We start from the raw sequence: 27,167 nt of genomic DNA, 5'->3' as shown, positions 1-27,167 counted from the left end.
TTGCATGCCCAGGAAAAAAAAAAAGAATATAAAAATGCACTGTAAAATTAACTCTGTATAATATATATTTTTCATAAAGTGTCCTGTGATTGCATATTTAATAGATACAATTTAAAAGATGAATTAGACAAAAAATAGCATGTGTTGCCTGTATTGCTTTCTCGTTATATTTTTTACATATTTGTATTACTCTTCATCTCAACTATATGTTTATTTTCTTATAAAACAACAATTTAGTTAAATGCACACATTAGGCGTGTCCTTGGGTTATCACTCAGTCCTGTTACGCTAACACACAGGTGTCAAACTCAAGGCCCGTGGGCCACATCATTTTATGTGGCCTGTGAAAGCCTGGACATGCGTTAATAAAATACTTTATTTGGTCTTACTAAATGTATTCATTGTTTCTGTTTTGACATAAAAAATATATATGTACTGCATGCAATTATATATATTATTATTCAATATTATACAGTAATACCTTGCTTTTTTTTTTTCTGAATTAAAAATAGATACTTAAATATCTGCTTGACTTATGTATGAATCCATAACAATAATGTTGTTCATGCTAATAATGTAATGTTAGTTATATTTGTCGGATTTTAGGGTTGGAAAGTAGTTTTAATCTGTAATAGTATTGAACTATTAGTTTTGAAAAAAGAAAAGAAAAAAATCAGGCTGCTCAGTCGTCAAAATTTTACCGTTAAAAAAATCAATGGTACAGTTTGTCTATTTACAGTAATACACTGTAAAAACAACAACCACAGATTTTACAGTAAAAAAAACTTTCCACTCAGTCACCAGTATTTTAACGTAAAAAAGCAGTGGTACTGTTTTCCATTTACAGTAATATATTGTAAAAAAAAACAAAAAACATTGAAAATTCTGGGGACTGAGCTGCCAGTCTACAGATTTTATTTTCACTTGGTACATAAAAGAAAAATATATATATACGTATATATGTATATATATATATTTATCCATTATACAGTGCTCAATATCGGGGTAGAGCGGAATATACGTTGGGTCAGGAAAAAACACAGAGGCTATTTCATCCCTACAAGCCTGTTTCGCAGGTAAAATCCCCTGTGAAACAGGCTTGTCGGGATAAAATAGCCTCTGTGTTTTTTCCTGACCTAACGTATATATATATATATATATATATATATATACATATATATATATTTATACATATATATGTATATACACGTATATATAATGATTAAATCATATTCTAAGGGGAATATTACATGTTTATATTAATTTATTACTCATTGTTACAAGCAGCCCTTTAAGAGGAGCTATAACTGCCATGTGGCCATCAATGAAACAAGTTTGACGAATGTTTTATTTATTCTACTACGAGCCGTACAAGGTGAACATTTTGGCACAGTCCTGTTATTTAAATCCTTATGTTATATTTTTGTATTTTAAACATTTGTTTATTGAATTTTTGACATAAACAGTCCAGAAATACAATGAAATACTAATATTATAATAATAATATTTCCCCCCTCAAACAAATATTATATAAAATAATAATAATAGTAAAATTAATTAAAAAATAATAATAATTAAATATATATATATATATATATATATATATATATATATATATATATATATACACACACATATATATATATATATATATATATATATATATATATATATATATATATATATATATAAACTAGAAAAAAAGATTATGTTTATTTTTTAAATATATGTGTTGTTGTTATGCTATTTAGCATAAATGCTATGTGGTTATAGTTCATGTATTTGATAATTCAATGCTAAAACCTCACTCCTGTTACTTTGAGTCCTGTTACTTTAATGCGTCACCAGAACAAAAATAATATTGCCTGAGATGAGAGTAGTTCAATATATGCATTGCCAGATTTACAGTTGAATAGAGACCAACATTTTAGATTACAAATGGCATCAATTTGGTGGAATGGCCCCGTTTTGCCGTGGATAAACGGAGGAAATGAAAGTACGGAGAGTAAAAAAAAAAAAAAGGAACGCCGCATGTTTAATGTTGGGGTTTCTCCTTGTGACGTAGAAGATGCTCCACATGTTAGATGAGGTCATTAATACTGTGCAATAGTCAAGTTTGATTAAAGACGACAACTCCAAGACACTTCAATGCCATAACGTGCGGGTCACATGACCGAGCTCATCCAATTAGAGTAAGGGACACTTTGCGTGTGGATGTGGGGTTTAGTATCATCCAAACACACAATTACACACACACGCACACACACACGCACACACACGCACACACACACACAAATATATCTGTCAATTTACAATACAGTCATTAATAATCATCTCTTAAATAAAGTTCTGTTCATTGCACTTTGTTAAAATAATTACTGTTACGATTTCTTTTTCTTCAAGGCAATAGTGTGATTTTTTTTTTTTAAGGGTGAAAAAGCCCAATTAAGAATATACAATAGTAAAAATAAGACAATCTGTAATGTACATAGTGTATCTGTAAAAGACCTTCACCCCCTCATGAACACGCATGGAAGTTGATGTTCTTCCTCACCTTCACGGGCATGTTTTCACGCCTCCACGTGCATCCCTACATATGTATGTATCCATACACGTACATACAATAGTATAAAATAAATAAATACAGGAGAACATTCTTGGTTTGTGATGTAATGGTTTCTCTCAAAGCGGTTTTTGGTGCAGTCTTTGCCAAACCATTGCTCCATGAGTCCATGCTGATGATGGGAGTTTCCCTGAAAGATGCAAAAGGTGGGATCGCTTTGTGTTTTGTTGCATGTGTGCAAGCAGACAGCAGTGTGGCAAATAGGGGAGGTGGGGGTGGGCCGGGGGGCGGGGGGGACCAAGGTCTTTGGCCTGAGTGAGGGGATGCATGCACACTGTAACTCCGTCCTCTAAGTCACGGCAATGGAAGCTCAGTCTCAGCACCGTCTGTAGGAGGGTGTAGCAGAGACACCCACCTCCCCCACCCTTGGAGGGTCTCACTAACTGACTGAATGGGGAGAGGGGGGGGGCAGCGTCCGAGGGCACCCACCCGTACCCCCCTGGTCTCTAGCTACGCCACTGCGCCGTGTCCGTCAGACTGGAGGGTGAAGGCTCTGGGGTCTCCCGGTGGGGAGGTGGGCTAGACGGGCCCCTCGTTGTGAGCGCTGTGGTTGCTCCTGCTCACGCCCACGCAGTTGTGCTGCTGGTTGAGCAGGTGGGACGTCTCGTTCGCCGAGGGCACAGTCACGGCCGGGGCGGTCGGCGGGGGAGCGGCCACGCCGGCGACCACGGCGCAGGGCTCCACGCCGTCGCGCAGCTCGCTCAGCGTGAGCTCGATCTTGGTGAACTCGCTGTCCGTCGACTGCGGCGTCTTGTCCATGCGCGACGCCATCACGGCGTTCTGGTACTGCTGCCGCGTCACCTGGGAAACAGGCGTGTCACAAATCACACAAAAAACTCCAAGTACCACCGCGATGACCAACAGTAGCGTAGTAGGCCTAAGTGTTCATTAAAACAGGGCATATGTTTTATTTAACAAGTTTATTGAATATTTTTGGCCACTCTAACATTAAAAAATATTTTGAACAGTAACACTGTATTTGAATATAAGAAAATAAAACAGTACTAGATGGAGCCCGCGTACCACTGACCAACAGTAGCATAGTAGGCCTAAGTATTCATTAAAACAGGGCATAGGTTTTATTTAACAAGTTTATTGAATATTTTTGGCCACTCTAGCATTAAAAAATATTTTGAACAGTAACACTGTGTTTGAATATAAGACAATAAAACAGTACGAGATGGAGCCCGCGTACCACTGACCAACAGTAGCATAGTAGGCCTAAGTGTTCATTAAAACAGGGCATAAGTTTTATTTAACAAGTTTATTGAATATTTTTGGCCATCCTAGCATTAAAAATATTTTTGTACAGTAACACTGTGTTTGAATATAAGAAAATAAAACAGTACGAGATGGAGCCCGCGTACCACTGACCAACAGTAGCACAGTAGCATAGTAGGCCTAAGTGTTCATTAAAACAGGGCATATGTTTTATTTAACAAGTTTATTGAATATTTTTGGCCACTCTAACATTAAAAAATATTTTGAACAGTAACACTGTATTTGAATATAAGAAAATAAAACAGTACTAGATGGAGCCCGCGTACCACTGACCAACAGTAGCATAGTAGGCCTAAGTATTCATTAAAACAGGGCATAGGTTTTATTTAACAAGTTTATTGAATATTTTTGGCCACTCTAGCATTAAAAAATATTTTGAACAGTAACACTGTGTTTGAATATAAGACAATAAAACAGTACGAGATGGAGCCCGCGTACCACTGACCAACAGTAGCATAGTAGGCCTAAGTGTTCATTAAAACAGGGCATAGGTTTTATTTAACAAGTTTATTGAATATTTTTGGCCATCCTAGCATTAAAAATATTTTTGAACAGTAACACTGTGTTTGAATATAAGAAAATAAAACATAGTACTAGATGGAGCCCGCATACCACTGACCAACAGTAGCATAGTAGGCCTAAGTGTTCATTAAAACAGGGCATAGGTTTTATTTAACAAGTTTATTGAATATTTTTGGCCACTCTAGCATTAAAAAATTGTTTGAACAGTAACACTGTGTTTGAATATAAGACAATAAAACACAGTACTAGATGTACAAGTACCACAGTTTGAGTTTCACTGCTCTAGAAAGATTTATTGTCACAGTACAAAAAATTATCATAATTACCTGCGTACGAAATTTTACCGCAAAATATATTTATAATATATTACATTTAATTTTTTACATATATTTGATCATATATCTCTTTGAATTGTAATTTTAGATAGCGTTATATATATAAGTTATTCTCCAGTGTGGACGCCTCAAATGTGGCATTTTTCATCAATTGTTTTGTTTTGGTCAATAGTGTGCGAGTGTGTGTGCGTTTGTGTTTGTGTGCACCACACACAGAACTTTGTGTTGCCCCTTGGCTGTGCATGCAAAGTAAATATATAGAATAATAAATACAAAACCCAAAACCAGTGAAGTTGGCACGTTGTGTAAATGGTAAATAAAAACAGAATACGATGATTTGCAAATCCTTTTCAACTTATATTCAATTGAATAGACTGCAAAGACAAGATATTTAACGTTCGAATTGAGAAACGTTGTTATTTTTTGCAAATATTAGCTCATTTGGAATTTGATGCCTGCAACATGTTTTTAAAAAAAAGCTGGCACAAGTGGCAAAAAAGACTGAGAAAGTTGAGGCATGCTCATCAAACACTTATTTGGAACATCCCACAGGTGAACAGGCTAATTGGGAACAGGTGGGTACCATGATTGGGTATAAAAGCAGCTTCCATGAAATGCTCAGTCATTCACAAACAAGGACGGGGCGAGGGTCACCACTTTGTGAACAAATGCGTGAGCAAATTGCTTAAGAACAACATTTCTCAACGAGCTATTGCAAGGAATTTAGAGATTTCACCATCTACGGTCCGTAATATCATCAAAAGGTTCAGAGAAGCTGGAGAAATCACTGCAAGTAAGCGGCTAGGCCTTGACCTTTGATCCCTCAGGCGGTACTGCATCAAAAAGCGACATCAGTGTGTAAAGGACATCACCACATGGGCTCAGGAACACTTCAGAAAACCACTGTCAGTAACTACACTTTGTCACTATATCTGTAGGTGCAAGTTAAAACTCTACTATGCAAAGCAAAAGCCATTTATCAACAACACCCAGAAACGCCGCCGGCTTCACTGGGCCCGAGCTCATCTAAGATGTACTGATGCAAAGTGGAAAAGTGTTCTGTGGTCTGACGAGTCCACATTTCAAATTGTTCTTGGAAACTGTGGACGTCTTGTCCTACGGACCAAAGAGGAAAAGAACCATCCGGATTGTTACAGGCTCAAAGTTGAAAAGCCAGCATCTGTGATGGTATGGGGGTGTATTAGTGCCCAAGGCATGGGTAACTTACACATCTGTGAAGGCACCATTAATGCTGAAAGGTACATACAGGTTTTGGAACAACATATGCTGCCATCTAAGCGCCGTCTTTTTTATGGACGCCCCTGCTTATTTCAGCAAGACCATGCCAAGCCACATTCAGCACGTGTTACAACAGCGTGGCTTCTCAGCTCTCTAACCTACTCAGTGGCCTAGTGGTTAGAGTGTCCGCCCTGAGATCGGTAGGTTGTGGGTTCAAACCCCGGCCGAGTCATACCAAAGACTATAAAAATGGGACCCATTACCTCCCTGCTTGGCACTCAGTATCAAGGGTTGGAATTGGGGGTTAAATCACCAAAAATGATTCCCGGGCGCGGCCACCGCTGCTGCCCACTGCTCCCCTCACCTCCCAGGGGGTGATCAAGGGTGATGGGTCAAATGCAGAGAATAATTTCGCCACACCTAGTGTGTGTGTGACAATCATTGGTACTTTAACTTTTCGTAAAAAAAGAGTGCGGGTACTTTCCTGGCCCGCCTGCAGTCCAGACCTGTCTCCCATCGAAAATGTGTGGCGCATTATGAAGCGTAAAATACGACAGCGGAGACCCCGGACTGTTGAACGACTGAAGCTCTACATAAAACAAGAATGGGAAAGAATTCCACTTTCAAAGCTTCAACAATTAGTTTCCTCAGTTCCCAATCGTTTATTGAGTGTTGTTAAAAGGAAAGGCCATGTAACACAGTGGTTAACATGCCCTTTCCCAACTACTTTGGCACGTGTTGCAGCCATGAAATTCTAAGTTAATTATTATTTGCAAAAAAAATAAAGTTTATCAGTTTGAACATCAAATATCTTGTCTTTGTAGCATATTCAACTGAATATGGGTTGAAAAGGATTTGCAAATCATTGTATTCCGTTTATATTTACATCTAACATAAATTCCCAACTCATATGGAAATGGGGTTTGTAAATAAAAAAGTTCTCCTTAAGGCCATTTAGACACCGCCTACATTTATTAAAGGTGTCAACATCTTCCCTTAAAGCACTGAGCGTCACAAAGACCACCTGGAGGTGCCCACCTTAATGAAGTGCAGGTCTGAACACGCCCTGACAGAATAGTCGGGGACGTAGATCTGCAGGAAGGAGTTGAGTTGATTGTTGCTGCTGCCAAGCGTTGGTGTGATGGCGTCTATTCGATCGCTCCTGTTCAGAGAGTCTGAATGATTGAGTCCAAACTGCCGTGGAGGAGATTTACTCTCTGCAAGGGAAGTGATCAAATATTCAGTTATTCAGTTAAATGATGACATGGATTAAGCAAAGAAATCAAACAAAGTACTAAAAGGATCGACGTTAAGAAACTGTTCAAACTCAAAGTGTTTCCAAGGTACCGGGACAAAAATCTTATTCATATCATAAAGGATGAATAAAGACATCAATGACTTTTTGCTCTTTCAGAGATGTGTGAAAATGGAATATTTTGTTTTAATTTTTTTTCTGTAGGAGAACAAACATGACACAAACCTTCCTAATTGTTAGAAATCCCACTGTTTATGTTAAACATGCTTCACTGATGAGAGTATTTGGCAAGCACCGTTTTGTTCTACTAATTTCAGCGATCATTGAACTCATCATAGTTTGTTTACATGTACAACTTTCTCCAATGCTGCCACAGAAAGACGTGTTTTATGCCACTCCTTCTTTGTCTCATTTTGTCCACCAAACATTTTATGCTGTGCATGAATGCACAAAGGTGAGCTTTGTGGATGTTATTGACTTGCTTGGAGTGCTAATCAGGCATATTTGGTCAATCCATGACTGCAAGCTAATCGATGCTAACATGCTATTTAGGCTAACTGTATGTATATATTGCATCATTAAGGCTCGTTTGTAGGTATATTTAATTTCCTTTACTTATGTCCTCTGTGTATATAATTTATATTTGCATGTCTCATGACACATTATCTGTATGTAATATAGGCTGCATGTCTGATAGTTGTTTGTGTGCCATGTTGTTCCAGACCACAGCAAACATTACCCAGCTTGCAAAGATTGTAATAAATCCATTAGAAGAAGACAGTCTGCCGTTTCCTTAAACTTGGACACACACATCTATATCTTTGGCCATTCTGAGCCAGTAATTTCCAGAAGTTATCTCATCCTGTGAGAAGCCTTAATTTTACTAATGATTTCCAAAGTTGCAAAAATGTGTACAATAAAAAACACAACATTTCTGTCAACGAAGATTTGCGTCAGTCTTTGATAGTAGGCTAATATAGCTAATATAGACACTTACATCATGTGTTGCCTACATTATAACACTTATATAAGGCTTTTAATTTTTAATTTTAAATTTTTGGTCCAATATGGCTCTTTCAATATTTTTGGTTGCCGACACCTGGTTTAGACGTTTTACTGCCGTGTTACAGGCACTGTTTGGAACATTTCAAAACTATTTTTATGCAAACACCTCATTTCACAACGTACCAGTATATATCTGCGGCTTAAAATAGTTTTTCTTCTAAAATTTAATGGGTACGGCTTATATACCTGTCGGCTTTTAGTCCAAAAAAACTTTTTTTTTTCTTCCATTAATAAAGTGGTTTGATGGCGCTATCTGCAGGGGAAAATATGAGCTATAGCTATGAATCCAGCAGCGGGTGCTGTCTCATAAGTCACTCAACATTTTCCAGCAGAAAAATGCTTTGACAAAATGTGGAGATGTGCAACTGCTCGTTTTCTAAGTACAATACTGTAACTGTTTCTTTCTGCGTGCAACCAAAGTGAAAATGTGTTTATTAACTGTAAGAGGCATAGTATAGACTTTAAAGCACAGGTGTCACATCTGGCCCACCACATTGTTTAATCTGTCTTGCAAAAACCTAGAAATGTGTGTCAATAAGTCATTTTGTCATTTCTGCTTAATGTGTATCCATTTTGACAGAAAAATAAATGCACAGCAAGCAACTTTTTGAAATTATTGTATTTCAATGATAGCTGAACTTTGATATCTACCGTATTTTCCAAACCATAAGGCGCACCAGATTATTAGGCACACTGCCAATGAATGGTCTATTTTTAATGTTTTTTCATATATAAGGCGCACCGGATTATAGGGCGGATGAAAGGAGTCATATATATATATATATATATATATATTTTTTTTTTTCTAAATGTAAAACACTTCCTTGTGGTCTACATCAGTGTTTTTCAACCACTGTGCCGTGGCACACTAGTGTGCCGTGAGATACAGTCTGGTGTGTCGTGGAAGATTATCTAATTTCACCGATTTGGGGTAATAAATATTTTTTGCAAACCAGTAATTATAGTCTGTAAATGATGTGTTGTTGTTGAGTGTTGGTGCTGTCTAGAGCTCGGCAGAGTAACCGTCTAATACTCTTCCATATCAGTAGGTGGCAGCAGGTAGCTAATTGCTTTGTAGATGTCGGAAACAGCGGGAGGCAGTGTGCAGGTAAAAGGGTGTCTAATGCTTAAACCAAAAATAAACAAAAGGTGAGTGCCCCTAAGAAAAGGCATTGAAGCTTAGGGAAGGCTATGCAGAATGAAACTAAAACTGAACTGGCTACAAAGCGAACAAAAACAGAATGCTGGACGACAGCAAAGACTTACTGTGGAGCAAAGATGGCATCCACAATGTACATCCGAACATGACATGACAATCGACAATGTCCCCACGAAGAAGGATAAAAACAAAGTAGATGCGGGGAATATCGCTCAAAGGAAGACTTGAAACTGCTCCAGGAAAATACCAAAAAAAGAGAAAAAGCCACCAAAATTGGAGCGCAAGACAAGAACTAAAACACTACACACAGGAAAACAGCAAAAAACTCCAAATAAGTCACGGCGTGATGTGACAGGTGGTGACAGTACACCTACTTTGAGACAAGAGCTATACTGATGCATGCTTGGTTATGCTTTAAATTCATATCCAACAATTGCGACGACTTTTTACTGTCAACTAAGCTTCGTTGTTTAATGATTTCTGCTGGTGGTGTGCCTCCTGATTTTGTCAACACAAAAAATGTGCCTTCGCTCAAAAAAGGTTGAAAATCACTGGTCTACAAAACATTTAATGGTGGTTCTTTGGTCATGTTTTATAGATCATCTTCGGCAGCGTCTTCTCCCCGTCATCTTTGTTGTAGCAGTGTAGCATGCAAGGACGGGAGTGGAAGAAGTGTCAAAAGATGGAGCTAACTGTTTTAATGCACCTTATTATGCGGTGCGCCTTATGTTTAAAAAAATACGGCATTCCTTATGAGAAAAGTTCGGTTTTTGTACAATTCGTCTTCGTCTGACCTTTTGACTAACAAAAACCAAGGGACCACTGTACTTGAAAGACTTTCTGCAGCGATTCAGTTATTATTACTCAGTTATTATTCAGTAGAAAATATTTTTTTTAATTATCAAGGTGTTTTAGTACAACTTTGGTAAGCTACGAAACTTGATGGATTGTCGGAGCATTACAGCTACCGTAGTCAGACGTACTGTGCTTCAACATACGAGTATTATTATGGCGTGTGTATAAAGACCCCAAAATGGCATCTGTTAGGAGACATATTTCCTGCCGTTTTGTTTCGCCCTATTATGCAAAACCAACGTTTCTTACCTATTGGTTCTTACTGTTGTGCGTATGGGATTTGCATAAGTCCCGACTTGCTATGGAAGCGCTAAAAAACTACAACAAAGGATGACAGGGAGAAGATGCAGTTGAAGTGGAGTCACGTAAATACCGTATTTTCCGGACTATAAGGCGCACTTAAAATATATATTTTTTTCTCAAAACTTGACAGTGCGCCTTACAACCGGTGCGCCTAAAGTACGGAATAATTCTGGTTTTGCTCACCAACCTCGAAGCAATTTTATTTGGTACATGGTGTAATGATAAGTGTGACCAGTAGATGACAGTCAAACATAAGATACGTGGTAAGAGGTATGATGGCAATATCACTCAAGTAAACAACACCAACATTTGATATGTTCCATTGAAAATATAGAACATTACACACGGCGCTCAAAAATCTATCAAAATGTTTTAGTACGACTTTGGTAAACTATGAAGCCGCACCGCTTGATGGATTGTACTGTGCTTCAACATAGGAGTATTATTATGGTGTGTATAAGGTAAGACATATTATCTGGAGTTTTGTTTCGCAATATTATGCAAAAGCAACTTTTCTTACCTTCTGGTACCTGCTGATCTGTATTTGGGATCTGCATAAACCCAGAAAAAATGCGCGTGTCCGCCTTTATAGTCCGTGGAGACACTGTAGTCGATAAGCTTCTTCTTTTTCTCTATCTTCTTGTTATGGGACATTCATCCTCCGCTGTTGCCATTTCTAATATAAAGTAGTGTAAAGTTCTTACTTAAAGTTAAAGTACCAATGATTGTCACACACATACTAGGTGTGGCGAAATTTGTCCTCTGCATTTGACCCATCCCCTTGTTCACCCCCTGGGAGGTGAGGGGAGCAGTGAGCAGCAGCGGTGCTGCGCCCGGGAATCATTTTTGGTGATTTAACCCCCAATTCCAACCCTTGATGCTGAGTGTCAAGCAGGGAGGTAATGGGTCCCATTTTTATAGTCTTTGGTATGACTCGGCCGGGGTTTGAACTCACAACCTACCGATCGCAGGGCGGACACTCTAACCACTAGGCCACTGAGTAGGTACTTATATCTGTCAGTAAACTCGCCATAAAAGTGCTAAAACATACCGGTGTAGTGAGTTTACATTATTCACCCAAGGAACTTTAGTTATTAGAGAGTTCCGGTCGGACTCATCCGGAAGCGACTGTCAGAAAGCGGCTTGAAGATGATCCTTAAAACATAATCGATGCAACATTTAGACCAAAGAACCACCATTACATGTTATGTAGACCACAAGGAAGTGTTTTCCTTTTAGAAAAATATAATGATAATATGACTCCTTTAATGTGCCATATAATCCGGTGCGCCTTTTATATGAAAAAAGATTGAAAATAGACCATTCTTTGGCAGTGCGCCTTATAATCCGGTGCGCCCTATTGTCCGGAAAATACGGTAACCAAACGGTGCATCCTGAAGAGACGGTCAGACAGTGGCTTGAAGATGATCTGTAAAACATAATCCATGCAAACTATTGACCAGAGAACCACCATTACATGTTATGTAGACCACAAGGAAGGGTTTTATATGTACATTTTAAATGTGCTTTATAAATAAAGTTGATTTGATTTGATTTACAAAAAAATCATAATATGAGCCCTTGAATGCGCCTTAAAATTCGGTGTGCCTTATATATGACAACAGACCCGAATATACCCATTGATTGACAATGCGCTTTATAATCCGGCGCGCTTTATATTTAAAAAAAATACGGTATTCATTCTGAGAAAAGTTGCTTCGGTTTTCGCACGATTCGTCTTCATCTGACCTTTTGACTAACAAAAACCAAGGGACTACTGTACTTGAAAGACTTTCTGCAGAGATTCAGTTATTATTATTCAGTAGAAAATATTTGCTCTTTTTTTTAATTAAAGCCAGATTATTAAAGTGTTTTAGTACGACTTTGGTAAGATATGAAGACGCACCGCTTGATGTGCTTCAACATAGGAGTATTATTATGGTGTGTGTATAAGGTAAGACATATTATCTGGCATTTTGTTTCACAATATTATGCAAAAGCAACTTTTCTAACCTTCTGGTACCTGCTGATCTGTATTTGGGATCTGAATAAGTCCTCAAAATTTGCACGCGCCCGCCTTTGTAGTCCGTACCGACACCGTAGTCGATAAGCTTCTTCTTGTTCTCTATCTTCTTGTTATGGGACATTCATCCTCCACTGTTGCCATTTCTAATATAAAGTAGTGTAAAGTTCTTACTTATATATGTCAGTAAACTCGCCATGAAAGTGCTAAAACATACCGGTGTAGTGAGTTTATATTATTCACACAAGGAACTTTAGATATTAGAGTTCCAGTTGGACGGTTTTTCACTGGACACATTTCCGGCCTTGTTTTTGTTTCCGGATGAGGAGATGCTGCTCCGTTATTGATTGAAGTAAAGTCTAAATGTCATTAAAACAGTTAGCTCCATCTTTTGACACTTCTTCCACTCCCGTCCTTGCACGCTGCACTGCTATAACAAAGATGACGCCCTATAATCCGGTGCCCCTTTTATATGAAAAAAGATCGAAAATAGACCATTCATCGGCAGTGCGCCTTATAATCCGGTGCGCCCTATGGTAACCAAACGGTGCATCCTGAAGAGACGGTGAGAAAGCGGCTTGAAATCGGTTTGTAAAACATAAAAATATTGACCAAAGAACCACCATTACCGTATTTTCCGCACTATAAGTTGCACCTAAAAACCTCCAATTTTCTCAAAAGCTGACAGTGCGCCTTAAAATCCGGTGCGCCTTATACACTGCAAAAAGTCAGTGTTCAAAAACAAGAAAAAAAAATACAAAAATTAGGGGTATTTTATTTGAACTAAGCAAAATTATCCGCCAATAGAACAAGAAAATTCGGCTTGTCAAGACTTTCCAAAACAAGTAAAATTAGCTAACTTTAATGAACCCAAAAATACCTTAAAATAAGTATATTCTCACTAATAACAAGTGCACTTTTCTTGGTAGAAAAAAAAGAGACCTTTTTGCTCAATATGTTGAAAAATATTCTTAAATTAAGTAAATGCTAGTGCCATTATCTTGACATAATGATATGTGCTCGGCATCATGATTTTTTTTTTCATGCTTGAAGTAAGAAATTATTACTTTAAAAAAGTAGTTTTATACTTGTGAGTGTTGATGCCACAGCTTTGCAACAGTTGATATTCTAGTTTCAAGCATATTTTACTCAATATCGGCCATCAAATCTCAGCAACAAGCTGTAATATCTTACTGAGATCATTTAGGACCAAAACCCTTAAAACAAGTAAAACACTCCAACATAAAATCTGCTTAGTGAGAAGAATTATCTTATCATACAGAAAATAAGCAAGTATCACCCTTATTTGAGATATTTAATCTTACTTAGATTTCAGTTTTTGCAGTGTATGTGATATAAATGTTGCACTACATGTTATACCTTGCTGTTGTTAAAAGATAAACAAAACACCACGTCACTGACTTTACCTCGGGGAAAATAATAAAACAGCTGTTTATTCATTTTGGGAGTGAACAGAGTTGTCAGAACGCTGGTTTGTAATCTATTAATAAAGTTTGACTGACCTATCTGACTGTTTTGTTGACATCCCCTTTAGCGCAGCTCCAGCTAATGGATGCATAACGTAACCCCAGCCTCTACTGTAGCGTCTATTCTATGCGCCTTATAATGCGGTGCGCCTTATATATGAACAAAGTTTTAAAATAGGCCATTCATTGAAGGTGCGCCTTATAATCCGGTGCGCCTTATACTGCGGAAAATACTGTACATGTTATGTAGACCAGTGATTTTCAACCTTTTTTGAGCGAAGGCACATTTTTTTGTGTTGACAAAATCCGGAGGCACACCACCAGTAGAAATTATTAAACAACGAAACTCAGTTGACAGTAAAAAGTCGTTGTCGCAATTGTTGGATTGAATTTAAACCATAACCAAGCATGCATCAATATAGCTCTTGTCTCAAAGTAATAATAATAATAATAATAATACCTGGGATTTATATAGCGCTTTTCTAAATACCCAAAGTCGCTTTACATGTGTGTGTGGGGGGGGGGGGGGGGGGGGGGGAGACGATAAAAACAACTTTATTAGAAAAAATAAATAAATAAAAATAAAAATAAATAAATAAATAAGAGACACCTAGGGCAGGGTCAGTTTGGAAAGGCTAATGTGAAGAGGTGAGTTTTTAGGGTGGCTTTGAAGGTAGGGAGGGAGGGGGCATCGCTGATGTGCCTGGGGAGAGCGTTCCAGAGAGAGGGGGCAGCCACGGAGAAGGCCCTGTCGCCCCAGGTTCGGCGCCTGGTCTTGGGGACCTCAAGGAGGCCGGCATCACTAGACCTGAGGGAACGGGATGGGACGTGTGGCTGGAGGAGGTCAGAGAGGTAGGGTGGTGCCAGGTTATGGAGTGCCTTGTAGGTGGTGAGGAGTATTTTAAAGGTGATTCTGTATTTGACAGGCAGCCAGTGGAGGTCATGAAGGACAGGTGTGATGTGCTCTCTGGAGCGGGTTCCGGTGAGCAGGCGGGCAGCAGAGTTCTGGACGTATTGCAGTTTGTTGAGGGTTTTGGAGGTGATGCCGTAGAGGATGCTGTTGCAGTAGTCTAGCCGGGATGAGATGAAGGCGTGGATGAGGGTTTCGGCAGCAGAGGATGTGAGGGAGGGCCGGAGACGGGCAATGTTTCTGAGGTGGAAGAATGCAGTTTTGGTGATGTGGTTTACGTGGGGGAGGAGTGAAAGGGTAGGGTCGAAAATTACACCTAGATTGCGGATGTGGGTGGAGGTAGTGACAAGGGAGCCGTCGATGTTTAATGAAAAGTCCTGAGTGGAGCGAGTGAGGGAGTCGGGGCCAATGATAATTATTTCAGATTTGTTGCAGTTGAGTTTTAGAAAGTTTTTTTGCATCCAGGTTTTTATGTCTGTGAGGCAGGTGGTGAGGGTGGAGTGGGTGGCTGTGGTGATGGTCGTGGTGGAAATGTATAGTTGTGTGTCGTCGGCATAGCAGTGAAATTGAAGGCCGTGGTGTCGGAGGATCTGACCGAGGGGTAGGAGGTAGATGGTGAAGAGTAGGGGGCCAAGTACTGAGCCCTGGGGGACGCCGTGGGTGACTGGGGCAGTGGAGGAGGTGCAGTTGTTGGTTGAGATGAATTGCTGACGGTCAGAGAGGTAGTAGGTGTACTGTCACCACCTGTCACATCCACCGTGACTTATTTGGAGTTTTTTGCTGTTTTCCTGTGTGTAGTGTTTTAGTTCTTGTCTTGCGCTCCAATTTTGGTGGCTTTTTCTCTTTTTTTTAGTATTTTCCTGTAGCAGTTTCAAGTCTTCCTTTGAGCGATATTTCCCGCATCTACTTTGTTTTTATCCTTCTTCGTGGGGACATTGTCGATTGTCATGTCATGTTCGGATGTACATTGTGGACACCATCTTTGCTCCACAGTAAGTCTTTGCTGTCGTCCAGCATTCTGTTTTTGTTTACTTTGTAGCCAGTTCAGTATTAGTTTCGTTCTGCATAGCCTTCCCCAAGCTTCAATGCCTTTTCTTAGGGGCACTCACCTTTTGTTTATTTTTGGTTTAAGCATTAGACACCCTTTTACCTGCACACTGCCTCCCGCTGTTTCCGACATCTACAAAGCAATTAGCTACCTGCTGCCACCTACTGATATGGAAGAGTATTACACGGTTACTCTGCCGAGCTCTAGACAGCACAGACACTCAACAACAACACATCATTTACAGACTATAATTACTGGTTTGCAAAAAATATTTTTTACCCCAAATCGGTGAAATTAGATAATCTCCCACGGCACACACAGTGGTTGAAAAACACTGATGTAGACCACAAGGAAGTGTTTTATATGTAGAAAAAAATCATAATATGAGCCCTTGAATGCACCTTCAAATTTAGTGTGCCTTATGTATGACAACAGACCCGAATAGACCCATTGATTGACAATGCGCTTTATAATCCGACGCGCTTTATATTTAAAAAAAAAAATACAGTATCCCTTATGAGAAAAGTTGCTTCGGTTTTCGTACGATTCGTCGTCGTCTGACCTTTTGACGAACAAAAACCAAGGGACTACTGTACTTGAAAGACTTTCTGCAGACATTCGGTTATTATTATTCAGTTATTATTCAGTAGAAAAGATTTGCTCTTTTTTTTTAATTAAAGCCAGATTATGTTTTCCACCTCTTTGAGGAGCCTAGCGGAAATCGCACACAACAAAGTGTACACAGCTTGGCCCGAGCTAATGGTACTACGCCGACTGGAATGTATGTAATCCCGCGTCGGAATAAGTGTGTCTACCAGACGCACAACTAGCGTGTGTGTGTGTGTGTGTAATGTGTGTGTTTGTGCAGGCCCAGCACAGTGGGCCAAAGACCTGGCATGTGAACTCTTGCAGATTAGTACTCCACTTTTGAAAGGCAGCGGGGGTCAGGGCATGATATTAAAAAAATAATCCATGCGTGCAACATTAATGCCAGACCGACACAAAAGTGTGATAGTCTGACTCCGAATGCTGTAATGAAAAAACAAAAAAAATGTGCTCAGTTTGCTGGTGGTGCCTTCAGGTGCAGCCCGTGCATGCTAAACATGTGCAAGTGGACATATGTGTACGTGCAGCGCTTTTTATATGTACGCTGAGTGGTGTCCAGCAGGGGGCTGTAAGCTGTAGGTCTTGTTTATGCAGTCAGAGGGTTAAAGGTTAGGGGCGAGGGGGGGTGGGCGGAGCCTGGGTCCGATCTGGGGCCTCCATTCTGCTGCGCCATTCAGCCCACTTGAATAATGGCTCAGAGGATGAGGGTGTTCAAGTTTGTTTCCTCACACTCTTTCCCTTCTACTTCGCCCACATGCACCACACATGCACCCGACAACAACTTTGTGTGAACTTATTGTGCTTCACGGGGTTAGCAAAGAGATGTTAGTAAAACAATTTAAAAAATGTAGAGAAATGCACACTGTACCTGGTGATCCAGCTAACGAGTCGGCCCTGTTGACGAAGGTTCGAGAGAGGGACAGTGGGACTTTGTGGGGGAAGAGACAAAATAATAAAGAATGGTCAGAGATTATTATTATTAGAAATATCTAAACATGATTGATGCTAGATTAAAAGTGCTCAAGCAGTATTTTCCAACTGTTATTTTGCATTAGAAAAATATCACGGAACAGGTGGATAAAAATGTGAATTGCCATATAGTGGAAGAACATTTAATAGTTCTGCCCGTCCTTACACGTCACTGGTATCAAATAATAATAGTAGTTTCAGACCAATAAGCTGAAATTGGATGATTTCCTTCTGCACACTAATTAGGTTTGGAATCACTTTTTTTTTTTTAAAGCATAATGAAGAATCCTAAGAATCCAACTGGATTTCAGACAGCAGACATGTTTACTGTTCACCAGTAGGTGTCTCCCAGGTCCCATCTGGCCTCATCTTGCTTGCAAGACATGACAAGACTGGAGTTTATGAATGAAATGTGAGGAGTGACACTGCAAGAGGCTGACTACTACAGAATATCAAAAACATAGCTCTTTTCCACAAAACTACTACTACTTTTTTCATTTTTCTTCCAGAAATGACATCATTTTATACGGCTCACGAACGCCTAGAAATAATGTGCATTAAAGTACCTTATCTTTTCTTATATATGTATTAATTCCTCCCATTTTGAAAGAATAAAATATATTTACTGCATTAAATTGCATATATTTTAAACTTTAATAATATTGCAACACATATTACACTGTATTATCATCCTTTCCAAACATTTTTTTTTGTTAAAATAAAAGTAAATACTTAAATATCTGCTTGACTTATGATTTTAAAGCAAGTTATCCATCAGATTGTGCCAGTGGTGTGCTGGCCTAACATGAATCATTAGGGGTGTGGGGAAAAATCGATTCAAATTCGAATCGCGATTCTCACGTTGTGCGATTCAGAATCGATTCTCATTTTAAAAAAATCTATTTTTTATTTTTTTATTTATTTATTTGAAATTATTTTATTTTTGTATCAATCCAACTAAATAATACAAAGCAATACCATAACAATGCAATCCAATTCCAAAACCAAACCCGACCCAGCAACACTCAGAACTGCAATAAACAGAGCAATTGAGAGGAGACACAAACACGACACAGAACAAACCAAAAGTAGTGAAACAAAAATGAATATTATCAACAACAGTATCAATATTAGTTACAATTTCAACATAGCAGTGATTAAAAATCCCTCATTGACATTATCATTAGACATTTATAAAAAATAAAAATAAAAGAACAATAGTGTCACAGTGGCTTACACTTGCATCGCATCTCATAAGCTTGACAACACACTGTGTCCAATATTTTCACAAAGATAAAATACGTCATATTTTTGGTTCATTTAGTAGTTAAAACAAATTTACATTATTGCAATCAGTTGATAAAACATTGTCCTTTACAATTATAAAAGCTTTTTACAAAAATCTACTACTCTGCTTGCATGTCAGCAGACTGGGGTAGATCCTGCTGAAATCCTATGTATTGAATGAATAGAGAATCCTTTTGAATCGGGAAAAAATCGTTTTTTAATCGAGAATCGTGTTGAATTGAAAACATAAATACATTTAGAATCGAATCGTGACCCCAAGAATCGATATTGAATCGAATCATGGGACACCCAAAGATTCACAGCCCTATAAATCATGATCATAGATTAATAAAAGTACATTTTAATCTATTTTCCATAAAGTATTCATCATATTCTCTTCATGTCTTATTCGGCTCCTTGTTTTTACGTTAGAGCTTTTATCCAATCAGAATTCAGCTAGCTTGTTGCCAGCGCCGTATGAATTCTGCCGGATAGACAGTTGATAGACAGTTGCGATAGCCAATCAGATCACGAGCTGCTGACAGTAGCCCATCGAGGTAGCTTTACGCTGAACTTGACTGTGATTGGATTTTCACTCGTCACTCCCAAGTGAGAATCCAATCACAAGTTGTAATTTGCGAAAAGCAGGAAGCCATAGCCGGCCAACAGAGAAATCCTCGGCTCTCACTTTTTTAACTCAAAGAAAAAGTTCAAATATTTTATTTATTTATGTTCCCACATTTAATATGTTCTTTAAAAATATTTTAATTTTGACAGTACCACATAAGGTATGTATTATATGCTGATGATTTTTAAATGTGCCGGACCTTGCCTGTTTTGTACACTGTTGAGATGGTTCAATGTCCAGTAGTGCGCAAATGTGTTTCTGTATAGTATTTCTCCAGCCATAGTCATAAATGATGGTATTTTGAGGGGTATTTATTAAAGTCGGACTAAGTAGGACATCTCTGAAGGCCTAGGTGGGAAACGCAAAGCCCGCCACTGAATTGTACACTGTAAAAGTGACAATAGTTTTTACAGGACATTTTACTGTGTTTTTTACAGCATATTACTGTAAATTGAAATAACTCTACCATTGTTTTTTTATGGTAAAAAAAAATAACAGCTCAGTTGCTAGAATTTAAAAAAAAACAGTGGTAGGAGTAACAAGTTTGACACACCTGATGTAAAAGATTCATACAGTGTGTTTATCACGGTCTGAAAATGTGTGATTTCGCTGCATTTTGTATTTAGAAAGCCAAGCTTTGCGTTAGATGCCACAAAGATGAGAATAGCAAAAAAAATATGTTTTTTTTTAAAGTAATGAACACAATTTTAAGGTCTGGGCAGATGAAAATAATGAGCAAGTTGTGTGATCACAGCTCTCACCTGGTGAGACAGTAAGGGCCATCATCCCATAGAAGGAAAACGCTCCTGCTTCAAACTTCATCCCCTCTTTTCCTGCCTCCACTTCAACTTTTCCCTGTAGAAATAAAATTCAGGATTAAAAATAAAAAATTAGGGATGTTCGATATTGGCTTTTTGCCGATATCCGATAATCCGATATTGTCCAACTCTTTAATTACCGATACCAATATCAACCGATAACGATATCAACCGATACCGATATATACAGTCGTGGAATTAACACATTATTATGCCTAATTTGGACAACCAGGTATGGTGAAGATAAGGTCCTTTTTTTAAAAATTAATAAAATAAAATAAGATAAATAAATTAAAAACATTTTCTTGAATAAAAAAGAAAGTAAAACAGTATAAAAACAGTTACATAGAAACTAGTAATTATTGAAAATGAGTAAAATTAACTGTTAAAGGTTAGTACTATTAGTGGACCAGCAGCACGCACAATCATGTGTGCTTACGGACTGCATCCCTTGCAGACTGTATTGATATATATTGATATATAATGTAGGAACCAGAATATTAATAACAGAAAGAAACAACCCTTTTGTGTGAATGAGTGTAAATGAGTGTGAATGAGTGTAAATGGGAGAGGGAGGTTTTTTGGGTTGGTGCACTAATTGTAAGTGTATCTTGTGTTTTTTATGTTAATGTAATTTAAAAAAAGAAAAGAAAAAAAAAAAGACACCGACAATAAAAAAAACGATATCGACATTTTCCGATATTACATTTTAAAGCAATAATTTTAAAGTTATTAATATCGGCCGGCCGATATTATCGGACATCTCTATAAAAAAAACTAACATTTGTACGCTGCGCAATCTCATTATTGTTTGTATTTGGAAACTATTGAAATATAAATACAAATAAACTTCCTTTCCCACACAAGAAACATTGAAGGTGTTTAATTGTCATCAATAAATCCATCCATCTTCTTCCACTTATCCGAGGTCGGGTGGCGGGGGCAGCAGCCTAAGCAGAGAGGCCCAGACTTCTCTCTCCCCAGCCACTTCGTCCAGCTCCTCCCTGAGGATTCCGAGGCGTTCCCAGGGCAGCTGGGAGACAGTAGCTATGCCTCAATTTTTTGGCTGCATTTGTGTGGTGCAGACGTCATTGCGGTGCACTAAGACCGTCCCAATTAAAAAAAGTTCAAGCAGGACTCTGTGCTCTTGTATCATCCTTTTGTGTTCCTGATGTTTCCCTCGTGTTTTCATGTGTTTTTTTCCCCCTTTTGGCCATGGAGACCAGCTGCTGGGTCTCTGCCACACCTGAGTCCGTTTGGAAAGACTGGAGGAGATGCGAAAGAAGAGACAGGGCTGCGGAGCTAGCGCTGAGCGCCGGGACGGACAAGCTTCACAGTGTCTTGGCTGAATGAGCAGGTATCGGACACCTCGGTCTCCTTAGATGCATCCTCGCTCATCCATGCGGACTGGACACTGGCCGAGAGTTGGTGGGCGGCCGAGGGCGGAGTCGGCTCTCTTGGTTGCTTTGTTGGGTCTGCTCCTGTCTCTGGCCATGCCTCCCCCCACCCCAGCAGACGATGGCACTTTGCGTCCTTTCATATCCCAAGATCCTTTGTGCGTCCAACACTGAAAATTATTTTCAACATGGCGGCGCTTTGCAGAGCATAAAGAGCAACTTTAAGATGTAAGTATAGGCTTATTTATTCATTTAAAACCGCTAAAAGCAGACATGTCGAGCTGGGATGTCAGTAGTGATGTACTGACACCCCATAGGCTCCGTGCCCAGAGCTTTTTTTCAACGTTTGGAATTAAAGCCTTATACCTTTTTTTTTTTAATTTAAATTTTTTTAACTGCAAGAATTTAACTTAATTATGTTCTATTAATGTGTGGCCGGAATTGTGAAGTATTGTAAATGTGTGCATCAATGTTTTTTGCTTACATATGCATGTTATTTGAAAATTATTAATTTAATTATTGATTATTGTGATCCTGTGTTAAACTTTTTTTTTTTTAACAAAGTATTTTTTTTATAACCTGTATGAATTAATAGACTCATGTGCTGAAACTGTCCTTGTGATTAACTTCCACTGCCTTCATTGCAAATAAATATATCATATTATTGATATTATGCCACCCAATATTTACTATTACTGGCTATAATGCAAGATTAGAAAAGTACATCAATTGTGAATCACATATCAATAAAGTAACTGCTATTTGTGTTTTTAAAGGTTCATGTCCCACCACAACACGCATTCACACGCATAAAAATAAATCCACCATTAACTAATAATTAGGAATAACAGCTTTAGAATGTTTGTCAGCACATGACACATCTCCATCACAACCATATCCTATGATTGGCCGGCTCTAACCGAACAAAAAATCCGATGGATAGAGCTTAGTTGCTCCCCTCTAAAACAAGGTGAGGGACCAAAAGTACACAAAAAAAAACGTTTCAATATTCTTATCTTAAGTGTGTCATTATTCAACCTCGTGCGACTGAGCAGCAAATTAAGTTAAAGTTAAAGTACCAATGATAGTCACACACACACTAGGTGTGGCGAAATTATTCTCTGCATTTGACCCATCACCCTTGATCATGGTAGGTGAGGACAGCAGTGGGCAGCACCGGTGGCCGTGCCCGGGAATCATTTTTGGTGATTTAACCCCCAATTCCAACCCGTGATGCTGAGTGCCAAGCAGGGAGGTAATGGGTCTCATTTTTATAGTGTTTGGTATGACTCGGCCGGGGTTTGAACTCACAACCTAAGGACGGGCACAACTGACGTAAACAGGAAGTGTCCCGTAGGTTAGACCGTCCCAATTCATATCGCTCCAGCCGCTGCTGGAAGATTCTCGCCAGGACCCACACTTTGTTGACCACACGGGTTGGGTCCTTGGAAGAGTGCAGCCCCCGTATTGAGACACAGCTAGTGTCTCCCCAATGTGTCCTAGGTCTTCCCTGTGGCCTCCTATTGGTCAGACAATACCTAAACACCTCCCCAAAGAGGTGTCCGAGGAGTATCCTGACCAGATATTCGAATCACCTCATCTGGCTCCTCACGATGTGGAGGAGCAGTGGCTTTACTTTGAGCTCCTCCCGAATCACAGAGCTTCTCACCTTATCTCTAAGGGAGAGCCTCAGAATCCAATGGAGGAAACTCATTTTGGCCGCTTGTACCCGTGATCTTGTCCTTATGGTCATAACCCAAAGGTCATGGCCATATGTGAGAATGAGAACGTAGATCCACCGGTAAATTGAGAGCTTTGATTTCCGGCTGAGCTCGTTCTTCACCACAACGGATTGATACAGGGTCCGCATCACTGCAGATGTCGCACAGATCCGCCTGTCGATCTCACGATCCACTCTTCCCTCACTCATGAACAAGACTCCGAGGTACTTGAACTCTTCGACTGGGGCAAGATCTCCTCCCCAACCCAGAGATGGCACTCCACCCTTTTCCGGGTGAGAATCATGGACTCGGACTTGGAGGTGCTGATTCCCATCCCAGTCGCTTCACACTCGACTGAAAATGGCTGAAGATCCTGAACAGATGAAGCCATCAGGACCACATCATCTGCAAAAAAGCAGAGACCTAATCCTGTAGCCATCAAACCGGATCCCATCAACGACCTGACTGCATCTAGAAATGTTGTCCATAAAAGTTAGGAAAGAACCCGTGACAAAGGGCTACCCTGGTGGAGTCCAACCAATACCGGAAATGAGTCCCACCTTCTGCCGGCAATGCGGATTAAGCTTTGACACCGATCATACAGGGAGAGGACGGCCACAATCAGACGGTCCAATACCCCATAATCTCTGAGCACTCTTCACAGGACTTCCCGAGAGACACGGTTGAATGCCTTCTCCAAGTCCATGGGCAAACTCCCATGGACTTTCAAGGACCCTAGTGTAGAGTGTAGAGCTGATCCACAGTTCCACGACCAAAGCAAAAAAACCACACTGCTCCTCCTGAATCTATCTGGATATAATTAGATAAATATTGGAGAGTCTGGCGTCGAAATGTGCTTTTGATACGTAACATTTGTCAGTGAAGTGGCAAGAGCAGAGGAGCGGTGACTGTGAGTTCTCCGAAAGCAAACAATATTCCCATTACTGACTTCTACAGTTTAAATACAATTCTTACATCTGAAGTATCACCTTTTATCTGCCGATTTCTGGCTGCTACTTTTGTGTACGCTCACACGCGACGTGAATTGACATCCTGAAAGCCAGTCATCTTGTTCAGACCGAATGATAATTTTTTACAAAGTTTCACCTTTAATTATGACAAATACAGACTAGGGATTGGCAGGATCAGTATCGGACAATTTTCGAGAAAAAGTCTGTGATCGCCATTGCCAATAATGCTGTTTGATGCTGATCTCTCTGGCTGACACTGTATTTATTTGTAATCCCCCACCTGACAAGCAACTAGCAGCTAATTATGTGTCTCCATACACAGTGTGGAGCCTCTCCCCTAAAATAATAATAATCACCTCAATCCGGGCAAATAATCTGCATTTCTTAGTATCTTAAGTATCATGATCAAGTGCAGTGATCACTGGAGGACGATACTAAACATGTTACACAAAGGAGTTGGCATGTTCATAGTTAAGCTAACTGCTAAGCTTAGCACCAAGAAATAAGTGAAAAGTAAACTTTAAGAAGCATAGATAGAACCATGTTACAGTAGAAAGTAAGCAGCTGATAACAGGAAATTAACAAGTAGATTAACAAAGTCTAGAGAGAGACGAATACAACAATTGTCATAGTCAGTACATGACATGTAAGAGGAGGGCAGATCAAACCAAACATTGTTGGTGTTGAAGGGTAGTATCAGTACTGTATATGATCGAAATTAGAGGGATTAGATATTTTTATTTTCTCAAAATGTATATAATTTTGTATTGGCGTTTACAAACTCAATAATGAATAAGACTAAAGAATAAGGAATAATTCATTGGACACTTTGAGGGCAAAATCCAAGGGACTTCAAAGGGTGATAAATAGTAGTTTTTGTTTCTGTATAGTTAAGTTAAAGTTAAAGTACCAATGATTGTCACACACACACACTAGGTGTGGCGAAATTATTCTCTGCATTTGACCCATCACCCTTGATCAACCCCTGGAAGGTGAGGGGAGCAGTGGGCAGCAGCGGTGGCCACGCCCGTGAATCATTTTTGGTGATTTAACCCCCAATTCCAACTCTTGATGCTGACTGCCAAGCAGGGAGGCAATGGGTCCCATTTTTATAGTCTTTGGTATGACTCGGCCGGGGTTTGAACTCACGACCTACCGATCTCAGGGCGGACACTCTAGTTATTGTGCACTATTGACTTTGTTTTGTTCAAACACGTTTATGCAATACAATAGAATAAAGAACTAGTTTAAATATTGTGTTGATATTGTTAAACTGTCAATAGCATATATCAGCATAAATAAATGGAACAATTTACAGTTAATACATGTGATCAGCATTAGCACTGGGATCGGCCGATCCCACTCATGGATGATCGGTATCAGATTAAGCAGCATACATTTCCGATTGAAACATCCCTAATGCAGACTTTTATTTTTTTATATGTTGCACTAAACCACTATGGATAAGACATGCTTGCTTTTGGTGGTATTCTTGTATGGTTTGGTTTTTGAGCAGGTGACATCGAGCAGCTTTATCATTCTGCAGCAGAGTCACTCAAATATTATGATAATACAAAATATAACATGATCTAATCTAATATGATTTTGTGACAGGTGGCAACGTTCAGGTAAGAGCCTAAGAGCAAACAAACATGGCAATTAGCATGCACAGAAATGTTGACAATACTCAAAAGAGACAATCTTTCAGCCCTGACTGGAGGGCGAGGCAGGCATTAATTGAAGCCTGATTGGCAACCACGACCAGGTGTGCCTGGGCTGCCAATCAGAGACAGGTGTGGGGAAACAGCAACTCAGGGAGAGAGACAGGAAATGGCACCAAAATAAGACCGTTGGGCAGGACACATACACAGAAAATAAGGAACCACACGAATACACTATATAGCCAAAATATTTGGCCACGTGCCTTGACTCACATATGAACTTGAAGTTCATTTGTGTTTTTTGCATTGTCCCCTTAATCTTAATATTAAGTGCCATCCCATTCCTAACCCATAGTGTTCAATATGATGTGGGCCACCTTTTGCAGCTATTACAGCTTCAACTCTTCTGGTAAGGCTGTCCACAAGGTTGCAGAGTGTGTTTGTAGGAATTTTCGACCATTCTTCCAAAAGCGCAGTGGTGAGGTCACACACTGATGTTGGTCGAGAAGGCCTGGCTCTCAGTCTCCGTTCTAATTCATCCCAAAGGTGTTCTACTGGGTTCAGGTCAGGACTCAGGTCAAGTTCATCCACACCAGACTCTGTCATCCCATGTCTTTATGGACCTTGCTTTGTGCACTGGTGCACAGTCATGTTGCATCCGCTGACCCCTCTCTGTCAGTTTACGTGGCCTACCACTTTGTGGCTGAGTTGCTGTTGTTTTCCAACTCTTCCATTTCCTTATAATAAAGCCGACAGTTGACTTTGGAATATTTAAGAGCGAGGAAATTTCACAACTGGATTTGTTGCACAGGTGGCATCCTATGACAGTTCCACGCTGGAATTCAATGAGCTCCTGAGACCGGCCCATTCTTTCACAAATGTTTGTAGAAACAGTCTCCATGCCTAAGTGCTTGATTTTATACACTTGTGGCCGGGCCAAGTGATTAGGAAACCTGATTCTGATCATTTGGATGGGTGGCCAAATACTTTTGGCAATATAAAGT

General features: G+C 39.5%; 1 protein-coding gene across 1 annotated transcript in view; it reads right to left on the bottom strand.

The window, feature by feature from the left end:
* Positions 1-1,737: 1,737 nt before the first annotated feature.
* Positions 1,738-27,167, bottom strand: part of cnnm2b (cyclin and CBS domain divalent metal cation transport mediator 2b) — a 229,128-nt gene continuing 203,698 nt past the window's right edge. The window contains exons 5-8 of the mRNA XM_061988296.1: positions 20,357-20,450; positions 17,580-17,639; positions 7,039-7,217; positions 1,738-3,424 (exon numbers count right to left, since the gene is read on the bottom strand). Of these exons, the coding sequence (XP_061844280.1) occupies positions 3,143-3,424; positions 7,039-7,217; positions 17,580-17,639; positions 20,357-20,450 (615 nt within the window). The 3' untranslated portion in view covers positions 1,738-3,142. The remainder of the gene's footprint in view (positions 3,425-7,038; positions 7,218-17,579; positions 17,640-20,356; positions 20,451-27,167) is intronic.

This window comes from Nerophis lumbriciformis, linkage group LG27 (assembly GCF_033978685.3).
Source record: "Nerophis lumbriciformis linkage group LG27, RoL_Nlum_v2.1, whole genome shotgun sequence".
NCBI classification, from domain to species: domain Eukaryota; kingdom Metazoa; phylum Chordata; class Actinopteri; order Syngnathiformes; family Syngnathidae; genus Nerophis; species Nerophis lumbriciformis.
The sequence above is the reverse complement of the archived record's forward strand: the minus strand, read 5'-3'. Positions and strand labels throughout refer to the sequence as shown.